Here is a 22,712-nt window from a genome sequence, read left to right on the forward strand (position 1 = left end):
CTGTTTGGGTCCAGAAATCATGTTCAGCATTCCCTCCAGATGCAAATCCATCAAGAATCACTCTCCAGATCAAATTGTGACTCATCTGTGAAAATACATTGACCCACTGTTCAACCGTCCGGGTGTCATGTTGATGACTCCACTCTAGATGTTCCCTCTGTGAAGAAGCATCAGAGATACACACACAGCAGGTCTCTGACAATAATGGACACACTGCTGAAGCCTCTGCCGAAGCCTAATGTACACCATTTGCCTCGATACAAAGTGTCCAGTGGATGATGTGAGGCCGGATACCGGTTGTCGTGCAGTACTAAGACGGTACCATTGTGCCTTTAAAAATGGGTGTCCATTTCATTTTCATTGAGAAAGGGGACATTTCAAATAAATTAGAGAAAAACCTGGGACAATGAAGAAAAAAAAAACGGGACATAAATATTGTATTGACTAAATTTAATACACATACAACCTTAACTTTACATCATGCACTCAGATGATCCCAAATCACTTTTTACAATTATTCTGCCACACTATCACCGTACTTTTTACTTTTATGTATATTATCAAGAAGTGCATTTTCGTTTGAAATGGTATCATAAGTCAGTACACGATACACCATTAAAGTGTGTTCTGACAATGAGCAAAGCCCTCATTGTTTCAACTTTCATTCTGTTTTTTTCATCTGACCACAAATAGTTCACTAATGAAAACACACGTTCCACAGCAGCATTTGACCCAGGAATTGCCAGACAAAACTCCACCAAATGAATCCTGTTTTTCAGGTTAATGTTTTTACTTTTGAAATAAGCAAATATTTTACACCACGTTGCACCAACGCTTTCTTTCTATCCTTCTTCACTTTTAATGAAGTTCTGTGCACATGAAAATTCATCGAACAGTTCGTCTTCATCAACAGGAAAATTTGGTACAATACTTTTAACAAAAACACAACAGTCCTGAATATCCTTCCACTGTAGCTGCTCCTTTTCAGTATTAACCCAGTCAAATGCTTTAAAAGGTGTGAGAGATGGTAAACACCATTCTTTAATATACTCTATGCAAGAGTCATAGAAGATGTCAGCATAAACATGAAATTTTTCTACAGTAACTTCACTCTCTTCTTCCAGCTTTCTTAGAGTCTCATGTACAAAGGATGTAAGAAATCTTCCAGATTTTCTGCATTGTAATTTGCCCAATAATTGGTTTATTTCTTGCTAAACTTCCACTATTGTGATTTCTTGTTTCTCAATACATTTAATTGTTGTGGAGAAAGGTTTTAGCTGGCTAACAAGAAACCGTAGAAGAACAATAGACACAGGGTTATCAAAGAATTGTTTAAGGATAACACGACACTTATCAAGGGAAATGAAATATGATTTCAAAGCAGGAAATATCGCTACAATTCTTTCCAATGCTGGTAGCAGAGATAGCCACCTTGTCTTGCTGTGCCCAAGTACAGTTTTGTATTAAGTTTCAGTAAACTTACAGAATGACTTCAGAGATTCAACCCTTACTGTATATGTGTGTGTGGAAATGATGGTAGATTTTGTTTACAATTAACTGGCAGTCGATGGGTAGGCAATCCGAGTCAGTTCGTAAGGAATTGTGCACCACATGTGCTGGCCGATCAACACCTACTATATTATTCACTGTGTTCCGTTGCAGTTTATAGAACAAATTGTTTTTTCCTTTACCCTGCTTACTACCAAAATTGGTGTTAGTGTTGTTTGCAGAAACTGCAATCAGCTTTCCCTCAAGATCACATTTCTTTAAAACCCCCAGCACATAATTCTGAAGTAAATCTGAAGTTTCTCCAGGTAAATTAACCAATTCGAGCACTTTCACCGTGATGCCATTTTCAGGGTGAAAATACCTGATAAGGAGAGGAACCAACTACAAATCCAGGTGATTTGATGTATCAATCATTACAGAAATGAATCGAGCACTTTTCAGTTCATTTAAAACCTGCTGAGCTGCATACGGTGCAATAACATTTGAAATGATTGCATTACATTTTGTGTGTCCACATGTGAATTTAGGATTGAAAAGTTTTTAACAACTGCTGTAGTACAGTCCGTTGACTTAAAGCTATGGTTGTGCATTGCATTGTGGTATGCAAATGTAGCTTCTTGTGCTGCCAGCTGTCTATCCATTTCTGTTACTGATTTTAAGTTTACATAGCAGTCACTCACGCATTTGTTTGCTCTTTTCGTTTGATCACTCACGCGATGTTTCTTCGTTATAATGTGATTCACAATGTCAGACCTTCCACCATGACCAATAGCAAATTTTGATCTGCACAACGTACATTCTACAGTTTCTCCACTGCCAGTGATAAAAGGAAACTTGCTTTTTATATTGCAGTTAAAATTACACTTTCGTTTGGCACAATGAGACAGTGATTGCACAGTGCAAAACATTAACAGTGTGGTGACGAAAGCCAGAGAGCAAGTATCAAGGTGTAAAGTATCTCTGGACTGAAAGGACGGATTCAGTGGATCGATTTAGAAGAGAAGAATCTTCGTTGTTATTCGTAACCTATAGTGCGTTTAAAATTACTTGCGATTTCTGACAGCTCGATACATGTTTGGGGTATGCTGAAAGTCATCACACGCTTCCTAGCATAAATAATTGCGCAGTTAATAGCAAGTCAAACAACCAGTAGCGTAAAATACTCTAGCCAAGCGGAATCTTAAGAAAACGGGACATTTGAGCGTCCCCAAAAAAACTTTCGGGACAGCGGGACATTTTGGTAAAAAACGGGACTGTCCCGGGAAAAACGGGATGAATGGACACCCTACTTTAAAACCAAATAACGATCGTCTATTTCTGATGTCACTTACTGCAATGTCTGTAACTGTGTTGATGTGGAACTACCCGGCAAACATTACCCTGTTTTATAGTTGCCCTGACGGCATCATTGTCATGTTTGTTCATTGACCGGAATGCCATCTTCCATGAAGAATGCAATCAAAGGCACATCTGTTGACAGTTTATATGATTATGTTGTGAATTAGACATAGGTTGGGTAAATAGCGGTTTGTGGCTTTAATTTTGACACCAGTGGATGATGTTCACAATAAATGAAAATATAAACTACTGATATGACAGATATTACTAGAGAAGTGATAGGACTCAAGTAAACTAAGAGACGACAGGTATTACTAAACAAAAGTCAAGAGTGATTGAGGAAGTGGAGCACTGCTGCTAATTTTGATGAAATTAGCTGCAAAGAGTGTGTATATGGGTGTTATCTGCAGAGAAAGAAAATTCATACAATTGCTCTGTTACCTCAGAAATATGCTGCAAAGAGTGTTGATTACACAAATGTCTAGTGAGTTGAAACCCAAGTCAGGTTGTCCAGAACCGGAAAAAAGACCAAGAAGTTCCCTTTTTAAATAATATTTCACTACCTAACCACCTTTGTTCAACAGTCCAATCCAACTAAAGTTTGTTACAATTCATATTTTATCTGCTTTGTGTAGCATAATTTTTTTTGCATTGGTTGTACATTGACCCTTTCGTGGCTTCTGGGGCCAAGTGTCCTACCAGCCCGGCTGGATGAAGGGGGTGGATGCATTGTGTGCCTCGCCGGTGGGCAACTGACTCAGCCCTAAGAATGCTGCAGACTGCAGCCACAGTTGGCTAATTGCAAATTCCAGAGCTGATGATATTGTTAAAGTGTGGTGCAGACCCCATGGATCCAAATTGTCAGCAAGGCACCGTCTAAGCTGGTGGTGGGTCCATAATGATGTGGGCTGTCTATACATGGAATGGACTGGGTCTTCTGGTCCATCTGAACTGATCATTGACTGGAAATGGACTACTTGGGGACCATTTGGGACTTTGTTCCCAAACAATGATGGAATTTTTGTGGATGATACGGTGCCATGCCAGAACATTCTGGACAATTCGAGCCAATTATTTGGCCACCCACATAGATTTGCATGTCTCACATGCCTCAATTGTCAAGTATATTAACACACAGAACAGGATAGAGACAACTGAGTTGTTTACCACTAATTTGGTCCACCTTATCTTAGTCTTTTCGTGCATCAGTCGGCTACATTTTGTGTGATATACCTACTGCTCATTTGAACATAAATTAAGTTTTTGATGTACAGTGTTTAGAAGAATGGGGGAATTTCTTGATCTCTTAAGAAAATCTCCAACACTAGTTAGCAGCTGTGAAGTTAAATTTGTTTGTAAATAATTAAATTTTATTTTCAATAGTTGGGAACTCAATTTGTTGTTTTTTATGTTTTTCCAATAATAACAGACATATAACTAAAACTGGATAAATAATTTCAGTGAGTACTAATATTATGTTTTAGGGATGGCAACTCCAAAAGCTGATGAGCAGACCTTGCTGTTAGTAGCCGCTGCACTTGCCAATATGAGTCACCTTGAGCCAAGGTGTGTCTGGCCCCTATTGGAATATTCAACAATAGGTCACCTTCTGGCAGCAGTAAGATCCCAAGGGCCAAATGCTCCTGTTTTCTTAAGAGAACAGACTGCTACTTTACTTGCAAATGTAGCAGCAGTTCCTGAAACAAGGCATTCATTGGCATCGCAGGGAGCTACACTTGCTCTTGTGTGTTTTCTTCAAGTACGTTCCTGCCCGTTGCAGACAGGAGCAGAAATTACAGCTGCAGAAAGATTACAACAAAAATCTGCTATTGCACTGTCCAGGTAAGTGGTACACTATGTGATTTATTAAAAAGTTCTGAAGTTTTCATATGTATGTATGAGCAGCAAAATCTACTTTCGTGAATGTTGACTTATTAAGATACTCTATCACCATCAAGCTGGCTGATGATTACATATCATCATAAATTTTAGAACAAGATAGTTAGTCATACCACAGTATCATGTATCATTCTGGTAGATCCAATAAATATAACATGTATTTTTTCTTTTTTTTAGCACACCTATGTTTTGAAGAAAGCAAATACATAAGGAATTTTGTGCTATTAAATAAGAGATGTTTATGATCAGTGTAGGATAAAAGAATGAAAGCATTATAACTATTGTAACTTTATTAGAAATCTAGACGGAGTTACTACTGTTGTAGACAAGACTTACATTATTTAGGCCTGAAAGTTGAGAGAGATTATGGCAAATCCTATATGTTGAATCTGAAAATGAATTTATTGTTGGTTTACTAAAGAGAGAGAGAGAGAGAGAGAGAGAGAGAGAGAGAGAGAGAATTGCCAGACCACTTATAAATGTACATTGTGGAAGTGGAGGGAAAAGTTACCACTAACCATTTCATAATCATCCTATAAGAAATAGGCATATCTGATTCCTATTACCTGCCAAGCTAGAAGCATCTCAAGGAACTTGCTGAGCAATAGCTGAGTGAATTTGATAAAGAAGTGCCTCGAGTGCCAAGATTTCCAACACCACCATTTCTCTATCACTAATAGAATATGAGTATGCTTAATCCATTCATCACATTCTGTAGCTTCCATCATGTAGGAAAACCTTCAGGGTTGTGGAACAAATCAAAACATACATTAACAAAGGGGAGCAGCTATTAATACAGCACCTGTGTACTGTTTTAAGGATGAACCATCACAACTTTGCCATTTACTGTTTGTGCTTATACAGGCTAAAAATAAAACAGTAAAAGTAGTTACTTTGAAGAAAAAAATGAAGAGTCCAGGATGGAATAACAATATTATGAAAAAGCCTGATTGCTAATCACTTTGAAAAAAGCTGCTGCTTGTTCAGATGATTGACTTTGTGTACAATAGTGGAATATTGGACATTTCAGAAAATGGAAATCTGACTGGAAGTGCATGGATTGCATTGTGAGAAACAGAGAAGTCTCCATAACTACTTTTGTTAAAAAATCAGTATAGGGCTACATGTAAGAAAACTTTATTTCAAGAGGTGGAGGTGCTAGATTGTAGACAGTCACTGTATCTTGCAAGCCTTCTTTTGGTTGCACATACAACATGGTTGTTTTTGACTGGCTCCTGTCCCTTGTCAAGGCATAAAGACCACTGCACACTTCATGCAGCAGAGAGACAGAGCAGTCACACAGCAGACCCTCTGCAGGTCAGTGCATAGCACTCATGCAACACAGCACTCTTGAGTTTGAAAGGAATTGTTCATTTTATAATTTTATTGGCGCTGTTGGCGGGTAACGTGCTACAGTCAGAGAACCTCTGTTATCTGTTTCCCCTTATTTAAATTATAAACGGCATTGCTTTGTAGTCTTAATGGCTATGTTATCCATTTACTTCTATAGTTGTGAGTTAAAAGAGCAGGTTTAGTGATGAAAACTTTTTTTCAAATCAAATATTAGAAAAAAAGCTACATAATGGGATTCTACATATCCAGTTCCTGGACAATAGAATGGAACTTCTCACCATATAGCAGAGATGCTGAGTGGCGATAGGCACATCAAAAAGATTCACACAATTATAGCTTTCAGCCATTAAGGCCTTTGTCAGCAATAGACACACATACACACAAGCGTGCACACACTCACGCAAATGCAACTTGTACTCATGTCTGCAGTCTCAGATAGCTGAAACCACACTGGCTGAAGTTACTGTCCTTGGTACCTGTATACAAATATGGAGACAATATAATAATTTAAGCTTAATCAAAAGACTAAGTTTATCATCTGTACAGATTCCCTGTTGAACCAATGTTCTTGGTAGGAAAAAAGATCCAGTACATAAGGAATAAAGTATAATTATGCTCGATATTAGAGTATGCAGGGATTCAGGGGAAAACAGAAACTAAAGTAACTATTTAGGAATAGATTCAAAAACGTTGCTCTAAAAAGCTAAAAATATATGTTTATCTCTTACATAAGATTATCTTCTGTGGTGAAAGTGGTGACTTTTCATCTGTGCTTTACCAATCTCTCTATGCAGTTTTATTAACCACTAGCATTTAATATACTGATATGGAAACCTATTGTCCATATTATGTTTTTATGAGAGAAGTGTGGTGTGAGAGTCACATTCCTTTGCAGAATCTGCGGTGTCCCCTAAATTGACTGAAGGAAAAATGAGGTGGTTGAAGTGTCTCTACCCCCCATGCCCCCTCCTGCCAAAAAGGCAGAGGCCAATTGTCCACAACAATTACAATATGATCAAAACTTGTATTCAGTTTTTAAAGACTTTGTCATAATTGGTCCATAAGGCCCCAACCATCCTATTTTTCGTCAATCAGCCACCTAGATGTATGTATTTTTTCTTCTAGAATGAATTTTAATCTATAAACACTTCATAATTTTAGAAAAGTTTATTTTTCACCTGTTCATTTTTTAAACCTACTTTTAATTTAATTCCGTTTGAAGGTGCTGAAGACTAAATTTTTAGTACCCAGAAAAAATTTCTGTCTCCAGTTCTGGAATTTTGGTATGCTGTGGTAGCAATAGCTTAACACAGTTCTGTGAAGTACTTTGTTTTCATTGTATCATGCCCCCCCTGCTCCCCTCCATTTTCTCTCCCATTCTCCATTACCTTCCCCATTTGTCAGCTGCAGAATATGTTACTGACTTCTATCTCAGATATTATTTATACATACTCTATTGTTTCCACTTTTTTGTTTACTTGGGTTTGTGTCCAACTATTACATATTTTTGCTGGATTTTCCATTCATATTTAAGATTGTTGCCATAGTGTTCGTACAGTAATTACTAGTCTTAAGTAGAATTGGTGTAAAGTTCTTCTTTGTCTTGTTCTTCAAGAATTACAATTGTATATTGTTGTCTAATGTATTCAGACAGCTGCCTCAATTGGTCTTTATTTTCTGTAGTTATAGTATATGGCAGTCACACAGACACACACACACACACACACACACACACACACACACACACACACACACACACACACACTCACAGAGAGAGAGAGAGAGAGAGAGAGAGAGAGATTTCATAAAATTTCCTTAGGATTAAAGCATGTTATTGTTTAAAATTTCTATATTTTGAGAAGAGTTTCTCCCTGTCATCAACTAAGTCCATTGATAATCAATGACAAAAAGAATGTTATTTGGTCTGAGATTACTTAATATGAAATTTTTACACATGTTAACATTGGCACGAGAACTATATTTAAATTTTACATAAAGTTGTTAGCTTGATCTTGATTTTGCTGTGTCCTAAAATAATGTATACCCATAAGTTTCAAAGATATTATATTTGAAATTGCTATTTACAGGCTTTGCACCGACAAAGCTGTGGCTCAAGAGATAGTAGATCTGCAAGGGGTAACACGACTGGTGAGGCTGTGCCGGGAAGATCGTGAAAGGAATCACAGTGATGGAGTTCTTGTTGCCTGCTTGGTAATAACATCATTTCTCCTATCCCAAACATATTCAAACAAATTAGGTCTTATAGTCTTAGGCCTATTTTCTTTAGTGTCATGTACACTCATCAGGTATTGTATTAGAGGCATCTACTATGCTGCATATAATACTCCTTTCTGTCTTTGTAATGAGAATGATGTATAATGGTTTCTACAAGACATCAAAAGAATTGGGGAGCCATTCCAATCCATGACCTCCTGCATCTAGTAATGAATTGGTGCCTTGTCGCACTGAATGTATGATTCACCTGTTGGATGTAGTATGTGACAGGTGGGGATGGATGATGGAACAGTAGATTCTGTAACATTTGTTGGTGAGATACAAAGATTAGCACATCAGGTACCACAGTTTCATCCTATGCATACCCCCCTCACATGAGAATCCCTTCACCAGCTAACAGTATACTGTTCGCAAGGAGGACATCGCCTTTTATAGTTTCATTGTGCTCATATCCTGCCTTCAATGTGTCTCAAGAGCCAATAGTACAGGTGACTTGTGGTTATGTGAGAGACCCAGTGGTTGTTTTCTTGACCTATGTTGATGTCTTTGCTTTGTGGAGTGCAATTAAAGTAGTACACATGTGTGGCAGTGGCTTCTATATGCTGTAGAAGGTGGTGTTTGCGGATAATGTGACAGGCCACTGGTTGTGGTTGTTGCTGTTGCTCAATATTGAATTTGTGAGTGATTTGCTGCAATGCAGCCTGTGTGCTGACTGCTGTCATCAATGTGTTACCTGTGGTAGTTAACTCTGGTGGGGCAGGTTTCCTGAATTGAAGTACTCACAGTACGTCTTTAACATAATGGCACTTGAGAAGCTCAGTGGGTGCATGAACTCGGAGGTGCGCTGTCCCATGTTCTGTGTATTCAGGACGTGGCCACAATCAGATTTTTTAGTATTGCACATCTTGTCGATTTTGCACTAGACTATCAGGCCAATAGCCAGAAAATTCTCTGACAACAACCCAAGTGTCATAGTTATTGGAGTGATCTTTCTGTGACGCCATACCAATCTCTAATTCAGTTGCTCCATGGATACAGTTAATGACCTGAAAAAGTTTCTCAGTATGTCGTAATTAAGAAACATGTTAATGCAGCTATTGCTACAGGGGAAAAAATCAAATTTAATCAGTAAAGGAAGATAAACTTGCTGCACTCCTTAACTGTAAAATCGTATAACAGGGTAGGCTTCTGTGGTTGGTGTCAAAATGATTAAAATTCTTCTAACCATGTCATTGTATAAAATACTTTATATTTTAAACTATTAAACTGACATTTGGGCTGTATTACAATGGCCTTCCTCTGGGCAAGAAAGGGTCTTGCCCTGAGAAAGGCTATTGTTATACAGCCGAAATGTTGGTTTAACAGTTTAGAATAGAAAGTATTTTATACAATGACATGGTACAACATTCAGGAGCATTTTAATCATCTTGTCCAGTCATAGATAATATTAAACATTTCATATATTTTGTGTTGAAGTAACATTAAAACATACCATTTAAATTTTTAAATGCATTTATAAAATGCACAATGAAAGTGCCATATATTTTGCCAAGTGTAGTTTGTGTATCGTTAAGAATTTTGTTTTTACATTGGCTAATTATGTTGTCTCTACATTATTGCAGCACATTATTTATAATTTTAATTACAGCATAGTGAAAATTAAAGTTGCATTCTGTGCCAGGTGTGTGCGCACAACCACATTCATGCTCGCTCGCTCTCTCTCTCTGTCTCTGTCTCTGTCTCTGTCTCTCTCTCTCTCTCTCTCTCTCTCCTCTCTCTCTCTCTCTCTCACACACACACACACACACACACACACACACACACACACACACACAGAGAGAGAGAGAGAGAGAGAGAGAGAGAGAGAGAGAGAGAGAGAGAGAGAGAGAGAGAGTTGAAAACTTCCTTATTTCCTGTTGATTCCATATGATAGACTCAGTGACAAAATCACATGTAGTGTTCTTGGTATTCTGTAGCACTCTGCATGTTTCCCAGTAAATCTACCTCACTATTGTCCATTGTATGAATGCTAGCGAGGCATGCTCTCTGCTAGGTGCAACTACTGTACATCGTAACTGAAGACAAAAGGTATAGGAAAGAACCTCTGGTTAGCCTACAAGCAGTATTAAAACACATCTAGTATAAACATAATTTACTTCTGGAACACAGTGACCACCAGAAAATGTGTACATAGTAAGTAAAATGTTTCAACCAATTCTATACCTAGCAACATACCACTGTAGCACCACCACTATTTTTTGGCACTACTGAGTAAAATAATGATGCTGCCACAGCTGTTGCAAAAGGCTATGGGAGCGGGCAAGAATGAAGCAGAACAAAACACCATTGCATCAGATGCAGCTATGCCACCAGATGATTTCAACTTCACAGGCTGAGCCAGAGGCAGCAACACATTAACAACAGCAAGTGGAAAGGCAGAGCAACTGTGGCATAAGCTGGATGTTTATGATACACCCCCTCCCCCCAAGCTATGGGCCTGTTTTGGCTTACGTGGTTGGAAGCAGTGCTTCGGCGAAACAAGTAGACACCAAACTAGCATAAAGCCAATCATTTTTACCCAAAGAGATCACATTCTGGCAGCACTATCTACAAGGGGATGTCTATGCCTGTCAGCAGGAGACATGGTCCTGCAAGCAGCCACTATGAGACTTTGCATTTACCAACTGCAGGTCTACTGCTGGCACTAAATCCACTGTGGACTTAGCACCCTCCAGCCAGTGGCCTGGACTAACTACACCCACAGCCAGCCTTCTACCCAGGGAGCAGCTGTTAAAGGCTGGATGGTGGAGCTGCTCAACCAAGGCATACTAATGTAAACTTCTGTTCACAAGAGCAGACACCGTTACTGGGTGCTGTCTTCTGCTGCAAGTATCATGGTGAGTTTCTGTGCCTATTAGCACACTCTGCCCAGAAAGTGCATGTGCTGCCATGGCCTCTGCACATCAGCATTCCCATCTAGCCACTGGCATCATAACATGTGCCACCAAATGCTGTCTTTGGCAAACGCCCAGAGGGGACTGCCACTGCAGAGCGTCCCCCCAGGGGATCCACAACTCTTTTGTGGATCCCCCCAGGGGATCCACAACTCTTTTGTGGATACGTGCGTAGCGAGCACGGGACCCCGAGCTAATGTGAACTTCCTTCCTTTCCAGGGTGCATACCTTCCCTTTCCGCATCCTTCCCCATCCCCCATCTTCGCCCCCCCCCCCCCCCCCCCACCTCTGGCTCTTTCCTTCCCTTTCTCCCCCTCTGGGAGTATGGTTTGTGCCTACGTCCGGAGACGGACGCTTGTAAATGTACCACATTCTTCGCCTTCCTTGCTTGTATGTCTTCATCCTTCCTTTGTCCTTCTCTTTTCCTTACCTCTTCTCTTTACCCTTTTCTCCGCTGCAGTGTTTGAGACCTCTCTTCTTTCCTTTCCCTTTCTCTTTCTTCCTCCCTGTGCATGTCTGAAGGCCGACCCACGCACTTCCATGCGTAGCCGGTGACGGGGTAACGCATAATTCCCTGCCCCGGGTAGACAGGTAGGACACGTACGTACCCCCTGGTAACGGCCAGGCCTAGGGAGGGGTGATTACTCGAGCTGATACCTTCCGAAAGTGCCGATTGGTTCCTCCGTCCGTTTGTTGGGAGGTGTGACCTGAGGTGTGAACAATCACCTAAGGCGGGAGTGCCCTCAGAGAGGGCCCCCACAAGGGAGGAGTGCGCCATCGGAGACGCCGGTAATCATGGGGGATTCTTCCGCAATGGTTTCGTCACCTTCCACTATGTCTGCTCACAAACGTAAGTTCACTGAGTCTCAGCCACAGTCAGTTCTTCCATCGTTGCCACAGTTCCTTGTTGTTTCTCGGTCTGACGGTCACGACTTCTCCACGGTCAACCCTTTCATTATTCAGAAAGGTGTCGACGCAATTGCAGGTCCTGTAATGTCTTGTTCCAGATTACGGAATGGCACCCTGTTGTTAGAAACAGTCAGTGCCCTCCAGGCACAAAAATTGCTGCGTACCTCACTACTACACACCTTCCCTGTCCGGGTGGAACCGCACCGTACTTTAAATTCCTCGCGTGGAGTCGTTTATACACGCTCCCTCGATGGATTGTCTGACGAAGAAATTCAGCACTACCTGTCTGACCAGGGCGTAACGGCTGTTCATAGGGTTATGAAAAGGGTTGACACGAACATCATTCCAACCCGCACTGTCTTCTTGACATTTGACAAAGTTCAGCTCCCATCGAAAATCAAAGCAGGCTATGAGATAATTTCCGTCCGCCCTTACGTCCCAAACCCTACGCGTTGCTATTGGTGTCAGCGGTTCAATCACACCAGCCAGTCCTGTTCCAATCCGGCCAAATGTGTTACGTGTGGCAAGGATGCCCATGAGGGTGCTTGTCCACCTCCATCCCCTCGCTGCATCAACTATATGGGTGACCACGCTGCTTCCTCTCGAGATTGTCCCATTTTTAAGGACGAAAAGCTCATCCAGGAAATTAGAGTAAAGGAAAAGGTGTCGACCTTTGCTGCTCGAAAATTATTCGCCAGTCGACAGCCCACCGTGCCTCAGAAAGGAAAATACAGCACTGTCCTTGCTTCTCCTCGGCCAACAAAGGAGGCGGCCACGCAGACTTGCGACCTCACCTTTAGTGCCACGGTCGTCAGATCAGCCAGCGCAAAGATCGCCCGTTCAACCTCACCACTTTCGCCTGCCCACTCTCTGGCTCACCCTTCGTCGAGTTCTGCTAAATCTCGAGCCCAAAAGTCAGACACCAAGACTTCAAAAAAAGAGCATACTCGTGAAGAGTTTTTACGTATGGCAACTTCCCAACCATCGGTTTCTCCTTCCTCTAAACATCATATTTCCAAGAAGGCTACAAAGAAACCCAGTTTCTCTCCTTCTCCGCCAAGGCGTGTCCCATCTACAGCACCACCTGGTGGAAATCGCCCTCGGCCGTCTTCTGTGTCGCCGAGGCGCACTGCTGGCGGCCGATCAACCGGCCGATCGCTGGTGGCAGGAGCTGCTCCTGACCAACCTATGGATCAGGATCTTCTGCCTTCGGCTGAATGCCATTCCATGCTGTCGGTCGCAAGCTCAGAGCAGTCGTTGAGTTGACAGCGACCTTGGTCACACTCCTCCATTTTCTGTTCACCCTATGTCCATTATCCACTGGAATATCCGCAGTATTAGAGCCAATCGGGATGAATTGGCGATCCTCTTACGATCCTACTCGACGGTCATCTTCTGTCTTCAGGAAACAAAGCTGCGTCCCCATGACCGCTTTGTTCTCCCTCATTTTCAGTCTGTCCGATATGATCTCCCCTCTGTTGAAGGCACTCCAGCACATGGAGGACTCATAATTCTTCTCCATGAAACTCTCCATTATCACCCAATCCATTTAAACACTTCCTTCCAAGCTGTCGCCGTCCGTCTTTCCCTTTCCGGATACACGTTCTCTCTTTGTACTGTAGACATTCCATCGTCCACACCAATGGCACGAGCTGATCTCCTTCATCTTCTTGGTCAGCTTCCACCCCTATATTTGCTGGTTGGGGACTTCAGTGCCCACCACCCGCTTTGGGGATCTTCACATCCTTGTCCACGTGGCTCACTGTTGCTAGACGTCTTCCACCAAGCAGATCTAGTTTGCCTCAACACTCGGGTCCCTACATTTTTGTCTGCCTCCACGACAAATTTATCTCATTTGGACCTTGCGGTCGGTACTGTTCCGCTAGCTCGGCGCTTCGAATGGTTCGCCCTTGATGATACACACTCGAGTGACCACTTTCCATGTGTCCTTAGACTGCAGCCTCAACTGCCCTACATGCGCCCGCGACGCTGGAAGTTTGCCCAAGCCGATTGGACACTTTTTTCGTCTCTAGCGACATTCGATGACCGTCACTTTCCCAGCGTCGACGATGAGGTCACACATATTACTGACGTTATTCTTACAGCTGCGGAACATTCAATACCACGCACCTCCGAATTGCCCCAGCGGCCCCCAGTTCCTTGGTGGAACGAGGCATGCCGTGATGCAATACGTGAGCGGCGACGTGCTCTCCGCGTTTTCCGCCACCATCCTACTTTGGCCAACTGTATCCGCTATAAGCAGTTCCGAGCACGATGCCGTCGTGTCATCCGCGATAGCAAGAAGGCAAGCTGGAAATTCTTTATTTGCTCATTTAACACCTTCACTCCCTCCTCGGAAGTTTCGAGTCGGCTTCGACGGTTCTCAGGCGCGCCTAGTTTCTCCCCGGTCTCTGGGCTCACTGTCGCGCATGACACATTAGTGGACCCCGTCGCAATTTCTAACTCGTTGGGTCAGCACTTTGCTGAGATTTCGAGCTCTTCAAATTACCTGCCAGCGTTTCTCCCGAAGAAACGTGCAGCGGAAGTGCGACCTCTTGCTTTCTCCTCTCAAAATTGCGAAAGCTACAATACTGTTTTCTCCTTGCGGGAACTCCAACATGCACTCTCTTCTTCTCGCTCCCCCGCTGCAGGACCGGATGGTATCCACGTCCAAATGTTGCTGCATTTATCAACCCATAGTCTGCGTTACCTCCTTCGCCTTTATAATCGAATTTGGACCGACAGTACTTTTCCCAGATGATGGCGGGAAGCTATCGTCGTTCCTGTTCCGAAACCTGGAAAGGACAAACATCTCCCCTCTAGCTATCGCCCCATTTCTCTCACGAGTAGTGTCTGTAAGGTTTTGGAGCGTATGGTGAATTACCGTTTAGCGTGGTGGCTGGAATCCCGCAGTCTTTTAACACCTGCCCAATGCGGATTCCGAAAGCATCGTTCTGCAGTTGACCATCTTGTTGCTCTCTCCACTTATATCACGAACAATTTTCTCCAGAAACGCCAAACAGTAGCAATATTTTTTGATCTGGAGAGAGCATACGATACCTGTTGGAGGACAGGCATCCTCCGCACACTGTTCTCTTGGGGCTTTCGAGGTCGGCTGTCCCTTTTTCTTCGCGAATTTATGGCAGAGCGCACATTTAGGGTGCGGGTGAACACTACTCTCTCCTGTACTTTCTCCCAAGATAACGGGGTACCCCAGGGCTCCGTGCTGAGTGTTGTACTGTTTGCCATTGCCATCAATCCAATTATGGATTGTCTCCTTCCTGATGTCTCGGGCTCCCTCTTTGTGGACGATTTTGCGATCTACTACAGCTCTCAACGGACCAGCCTTCTTGAACGACGTCTTCAAGGATGTCTCGATCGCCTCCACTCTTGGAGCATCGAAACTGGCTTCCGTTTTTCTCCCAGTAAGACCGTTTGTGTTAATTTTTGGCGACGTAAGGAGTTTCTTCCGCCCTCCTTACATCTAGGTCCTGTCAACCTTCCGTTTTCAAACGTCGCTAAATTCTTGGGTCTTATGTTTGACAGAAAACTGTGCTGGTCCTCCCACGTTTCCTATCTTTTGGCTCGCTGTCTGCGATCCCTCATCACCCTCCGTGTCCTGAATGGTACCTCCTGGGGAGCGGACCGAGTGGTCCTTCTCCGCCTCTATCGCGCCTTAGTGCGCTCGAAATTGGACTAGGGAAGCATAGTCTACTCCTCTGCTCGGCCGTCTATTCTTCGGCGTCTCGACTCTATCCACCACCGTGGATTACGTTTAGTGTCTGGAGCTTTTTACACCAGCCCTGTGGAAAGCCTTTATGCTGAGACTGCTGAACCTCCGCTGTCCAATCGGCGAGCAGTCCTTCTGAGTCGTTATGCTAGCCATCTGTCTTCCATGCCTGCTAATCCAGCCCATGACATATTTTTTGACGCCTCCTTTGATGTAGGGTATGCAGGCCGCCCCTCCTCCCTACTACCACCGGGAGTCCGCTTCCGTCAACTGCTCCATTCTCTTTCCTTCCGCTTTCCTAAAACCTTCTTGACAACTTGGGGTACAGCACCGCCTTGGCTCCATCCCCGGATCTGCCTGCTCCGTGACCTTTGTCGATTTCCCAAGGATGGTACCCCTTCACTTGTTTATCGTCGGGCATTTGCTGCTCTATGTGCACAAATGACGGACGCCACATTTATTTACACCGACGGCTCGAAAACATCGTTAGGTGTAGGGAGTGCCTATATTGTTGGCGACACCCCAAATCACTTTCGGCTTCCCGACCAGTGTTCGGTTTATACTGCGGAGCTTTACGCTGTTCTCCAGGCTGTCCACTACATCCGCCGCCATCAGCGGATACAGTACGTTATCTGCTCAGATTCTCTTAGCTCTCTCCTCAGTCTCCAAGCTCTTTATCCTGTGCACCCTCTGGTCCACCGGATTCAGGACTGTCTGCGCTTGTTCCACCTGGGGGGGCGTCTTGGTGGCGTTCCTCTGGCTCCCGGGACACGTTGGTATCTGTGGAAATGAGGCGGCTGATATTACAGCCAAGGCTGCAGTCTCTCTTCCTCGGCCAGCTATTCAATCGATTCCCTTCGCCGATCTACGGAGCGTTCTATGTCGACGTGTTGTTCATTTATGGCACACGCATTGGTCGACACTTACCCATAATAAATTGCGGGACATGAAAGCTCTTCCTTGTGCTTGGACCTCTTCCTCCCGAACGCGTCGTCGGGAGGAGGTAATTTTAGCTAGACTCTGGATAGGGCACTGTCTTTTTAGCCATCGACATCTTTTAAGCGGCGATCCTCCCCCACTCTGTCCCCACTGCTCTCAGCTGTGGACGGTAAGACACCTTTTAATTGAGTGCCCCTATTTTAATCCGTTACGCTCCCGTCTACAGCTATGCCTGATATATCGTCGATTTTAGCAGATGACACGCGCTCAGCCGACCGCGTTCTCAAGTTTATTAGTGCCAGTGAAATGATGTCCGTCATTTGAAGTTTTTTTTGGGGACAACCAACCCCTTTCTGTAGTGGATTTTTAAGCCTTCCTTCTGCTTTTAGTTTCTCCAATTTTATGACTTTCGTTCCCATTGCTGCTGGTTTTCAATTTCGGTTTTTTACTGTTTCCTAAGTCACAGACCGGGCGCTAATGACCATAGCAGTTTTGCGCCCTAAAACCAAAACAAAACAAAAAACTGCAGAGCGTAGCTACGAGTCTTGTAGCTGTTCTCCTATAAAGTGTGTGAGTACGACTAATAATGACATTTCTGTGATCGACCATCAGTCATCATCTTGATGACAACCCACCGCCTCAGTTCAACCCTGCTACTGTAGAGATCATTCACCCGGGCATTTCCATTTTGGTGTCAGATTTGGGATCAAGATCTGCAGCTGGACCAGGAACCTCGTCTAGAGCCACAACTTCCAGTGTAAACACATAGTAATGTTTAATTTTGTTTTTGTATGTGAAATGTGTCAGGTGAACTCTGACAAGTTTGAGACTGTGTAAATATGAATGTTGGTTTTCACCTGCTTAATACAGGAAATGTGCCTTATCATGAACAAGAGGTGTGACTTATTGTCTAGAAGTATATAGTGTATTAATGTGTAGTGATTCTGGAGGTGAAGATGAGTTTTATCAAGAAGTACTATGATAGAGTTATAATTAAGTCATTGCATTTTTGTTGTATGTACTGAATAAGAGTTTCCATGATGTCAGAGTATGAGAATTATAGGAAATATGTGCTAGTCAGTGTCATTTAATAGGGTTAATTATCTCATTGTTGATACTACAGAAAGATCCCTGGAGGGAATGTTGCTAAGAGTAGCAGCTGAGATAGCTCAAAGTACTAACATCGTAGAAGTTAAGGCGAGTGACAAAGAATCATAAGCTCCAATATCGTGTGAAAATGTGGAGTCAGGATCATCTGTAGTGCCAGACAGAGTAAGTGTATGTTCAGGGTGTAGCCGGCCGGAGTGGCCGAGTGGTTCCAGGTGCTACAGTCTGGAGCCGCACGACCGCTACGGTAGCAGGTTCGAATCCTGCCTCGGGCATGGATGTGTGTGATGTCCTTAGGTTAGTTAGGTTTAAGTAGTTCTAAGTTCTAGGAGACTGATGATCTCTGCAGTTAAGTCCCATAGTGCTCAAAGCCATTTTTCAGGGTGTATACAACCCGGGACAACCGGGAGATCCGGGAATAACCCGGGAATTTTTTCATCCGGGAGAAAACCGGGAAAAACCCTGGAATTTTTTAGAATTCTGGGAATTTTTCAATGTTTTAGTTTTCCGTTAAAGTTCTGTAATTTTGACTGGTAAGAACCGTTACTCTAACAAAGGATATTACTGTATCCTGCTACTGCAGAATAATACTTCAACAATAAAACATAAACGAGATAAAAAAAGGAAAATAACTGAAATTGTAAAGGAAATGCGCCATATACAACAACAACACGCAATCCTCATGCAAGCGTCTGCCAACAGCAAATATGTCAAAGGCTTTATGAAGATTATGCAATACTTCATAACAACAAATTCCCTCCGATGAGCATGAAGTCACAACTGTTTACATTTGATTCGTGTTAGCAATTACAAGTGGGCTCATGCGCATGCGCTGTTGAGGCGTGTTTGAGTAGTAGATTCTTCCACTTCTGGCTACAGGAATGTGGCCGTTACTGTGCAAGCAGTTGCAGCAAGCAGCTAGACGCTACCGAGAAAAGGGGGCACCAAATTCATATTCTCGAGGAAAAAAAAAATGTGTTTCACAAAGTGCCCAGCATCCAGCACACGTTCATCTATCGATCATTTATATGATTTTGAAACACATCCCTGTTGGTTTTTGTATATTTTTGAACACATTTTAAGTTCATTTCTGAATGAATCATAAGTTGATTTTTGAATACGTGCATATTGCACGTGATGTGTCTGTCAGGAGAATCCCCATCGCATCTAGAAATAAACTTTCCACAGACAAAAGGGGATTGGGCTATATGAGCTGAGCGGAGTAAAGCCAAATGGATGAATGCCAATGCTGTCGTGTTATATGGTTGACTGGGTTTTCAAATGATCAGCGTTGTTATAATTATTAGCGAAATCCATAGATTCAGTCTACCAGAATGGAAATAAATGACTACAGGAATAACGAGTGAGAAAGATTACTTATTATCTTCTTGTTGTATCCAAGAAAATGAAATTTTGACAGAAAATTTTTAGCCAGATCGCTACACTAGTAAGGACCAATTGTACAGTCCCCGGCTAGCAGCCGCTTAAGTTCTATTTTGGAACTAACAGAGAAAATGTTCTGTACGCCTAACCGCAGAATAGTCGTGGGGTAACTAAACCGGTGATTGTGGCAGGGTTAGTGAAGTTAATTGGCAAAGAGATTTTGACAATGGCAGGAATAGCTACAGAATTGGTGATGACAAGATTGTTAGAATGAGGAAGCAGAAGAAACGGGGACATTACACAAATTATGGAAGAATAAGACGATTCCAAATTTGTATAGAAACTTCGTAATACTACTTTTCGATTTCATGCTTGAGAAACTGGTGTGTATGAATGAAATGTGAAACTATTTCCTAACATAAAGCTTTTTGCTTGTAGTAGGCCTAATAGGCATTTGATATTGGTACTTTGTGAATTATATTCTGTTGTGTTATAAAAATGACCATTTGTGCCAAAACAGTCTCACTTATTTGGTGTGTGTTACAAAATTGCTGCAATATTAGAAATGCCTATTTTGTTTTATCTAGCATACAGGGACAAAATAGACGTAATCAGATCGAGAAACCACACCAGTCTTGGGTATTATTAATATTAACAGCTTTTTCACTATTAGATAGCAAAATTTCGATTTTCATGTAGCAAAACGTTTGATGAACTTTGGTGAGGTAATAGATTCTTGCACAGAAAGGAAAGCATGCCGTGTAAAACTGTAACAAGATTAGAGAGGAAAAAATGCTAGGAGCTAAGGATTGAAGAAATTTGTACTTTCTTGCTTGTCTCTTGTCTATATTGGTTTTATGTATCCTATATTTAATTTTATGTCACACAAAACAGCAAGTTATTAGCTAATAGGCAATAAAGAGTGCAAATTTTCTGAAGAGGTCTTGTTCTCCTGATTACAAATAATCCCATCCGCTATTAATGGCGAGTTTAAAAAAAATTTCCACTGTCCTGAATATAGTTTGATGGCATCGCTTACAAAATATACACGTTTCAATTCCACAGAGTGAAATAGTGACGTGCGATACAAAAATGCTGTATGATGAGGCGTGGCATTGCGCTTTGGCACACTTAAGACCAAATAACATGTCTTACATTTTCTCGAACACATGTTTTATGTTTCAAACTTTTCAGAATGATGTGCCCTACAAGATGCACATGTTTTTGAAAATTCAATTTCTTTTAGTACTGACTCGGTTCGCAAATATCGCAAATCTGGGGCTGACGCACAGAGCATCCTGAGTTATAGTGAGAAGTCTCCACGTGACCCGTGTTTACGTTTAGTGATTTTGCTGTTTCCCCTTTGTTTACTCTCACGTCAAATGAAAACAAAACAGATATCTGTGGCCGGGAGGTATCAAGTGGATTAAAATACATTCACATAATTACGGAAGGCTAAAATATGTTATTAGTTCAGATTTTTTTTTTATTTCCACCTTTCTGACTGTGTATATTAATTTAAATCATTAACTTGTGTGTTACCGCTACTTAACAATGATGTTGCTATTGGCTGACTACATCACGCATCCTATGCTCTAAATATTCGCTGTCATCGGCTGGTGAGATCACGTGACATAAGCTATGACATCCACATCTACGTGATTACTCTGCTATTCACAATAAAGTGCCCGGCAGAGGGTTCAATGAACCACCTTCATGCTGTCTCTGTACACTTCCACTCTCAAACGGCACATGGGAAAAACGAGCACTTAAATTTTTCCGTGCGAGCCCTGATTTCTCTTGTTTTACCGTGACGATCATTTCTCCCTATGTAGGTGGCTGCTAACAGAATGTTTTCGCAATCGGAGGAGAAAACTTGTGATTGAAATTTCATGAGAAGACCCCATTGCAACGAAAAATGCCTTTGTTTTAATGATTACCACTCCGATTCACATATCATGTCTGTAGCACTATCTCCCCTACTTCGCGATGATACAAAACAAGCTGCCCTTCTTTGTACTTTTTCGACGTCATCCGTCAGTCCCACCTGATGCGGATCCCACACCGCACAGCAGTTCTCCAGAATAGGGTGGACAAGTGTAGTGTAAGCAGTCTATTTTGGTAGACCTGTTGCACCTTCTAAGTGTTCTGCCAATGAATCACAGTCTTTGGTTTGCTCTACCCACAATATTATCTATGTGATTGTTCCAATTTAGATTATTTGTAATTGTAATCCCTAAGTATTTGGCTGAATTTACAGCCCTCAGGTTTGTGTGACTTATCGCATAATCGAAATTTAGCTGATGTCTTTTAGTACTCATGTGAATAACTTCACACTTTTCTTTTTTCAGGGTCAACTGTCACTTTTTGCACCAAACAGATATCTTATCTAAATCATTTTGCAAGTCGTTTTGATCATCTGATGACTTTACAAGACAGTAAATGACAGATCATCTGCAAACAATCTAAGACTGCTACTCAGATTGTCTCCTATGTCGTTAATATACATCAGGAACAATAGAGGGCCTATAACACTTCCTTGGGGACCGCTGGATATTACTTCTGTTTTACTCGATGACTTTCCATCTATTACTACGAACTGTGACCTTTCTGACAGGAAATCACGAATCCAGTCGCACAACTGAGGCGGTACTCTGTAGGTATGCAGTTTGGTTAGAAGACAGTTGTGAGGAATGGTGTCGAAAGCCTTTTGGAAATCTAAAAATATGGAATCAATTTGACATCCCCTGTTGATAGGACTTATTACTTCATGAGTATAAAGAGCTAGTGGTATTTCACAAGAACGATATTTTCTGAATCCGTGCTGACTATATGTCAATAAATCATTTTCTTCGAGGTACTTCATAATGTTCGAATACAGTATATGTTCTAAAACCCTACTGCAAATCGACGTTAGTGATATATGCCTGTAATTCAGCAGATTACTCCTACTTCCCTTTTTGGGTATTGGTGTGACTTGAGCAATTTTCCAGTCTTTCTGTGAGCGAGTGGTTGTATATAATTGCTAAATATGGAGCTATTTTATCAGCATACTCTGAGGGGAACCTGACTGGTATACAATCTGGACTGGAGGCCTTGCCTTTATTAAGTGATTTAAGCTGCTTTGATACAGCGAGGATGTTGTACTGGTCCGTGACCGGCAGTACCCAAGATCGATTAACAACGACAAGGGATCGTGCTGTACCAACGTCTCTGTGCCGTTACTGCAGAATATCCTGTTGCGCAAAGTACTTAGGCCACCAGTAGACCACCACACCTTTAATTAGGTACAGTTTCTTATTTTTAACTAGATGTTAAGACTGCAGAACGCTATCTAATTGCAGAAGATTCCAGTT

General features: G+C 42.2%; 1 protein-coding gene across 1 annotated transcript in view; it reads left to right on the forward strand.

Moving 5' to 3' along the window:
• LOC124622998 (protein inscuteable homolog) overlaps positions 1 to 22,712 on the forward strand; it is a 97,922-nt gene that overhangs the window by 52,812 nt on the left and 22,398 nt on the right. The window contains exons 8-9 of the mRNA XM_047148788.1: positions 4,332 to 4,689; positions 8,187 to 8,310. Coding sequence (XP_047004744.1) covers positions 4,332 to 4,689; positions 8,187 to 8,310 — 482 coding nt within the window. The remainder of the gene's footprint in view (positions 1 to 4,331; positions 4,690 to 8,186; positions 8,311 to 22,712) is intronic.

This window comes from Schistocerca americana, chromosome 7 (assembly GCF_021461395.2).
Source record: "Schistocerca americana isolate TAMUIC-IGC-003095 chromosome 7, iqSchAmer2.1, whole genome shotgun sequence".
In the NCBI taxonomy this organism is placed as follows: Eukaryota; Metazoa; Arthropoda; class Insecta; order Orthoptera; family Acrididae; genus Schistocerca; species Schistocerca americana.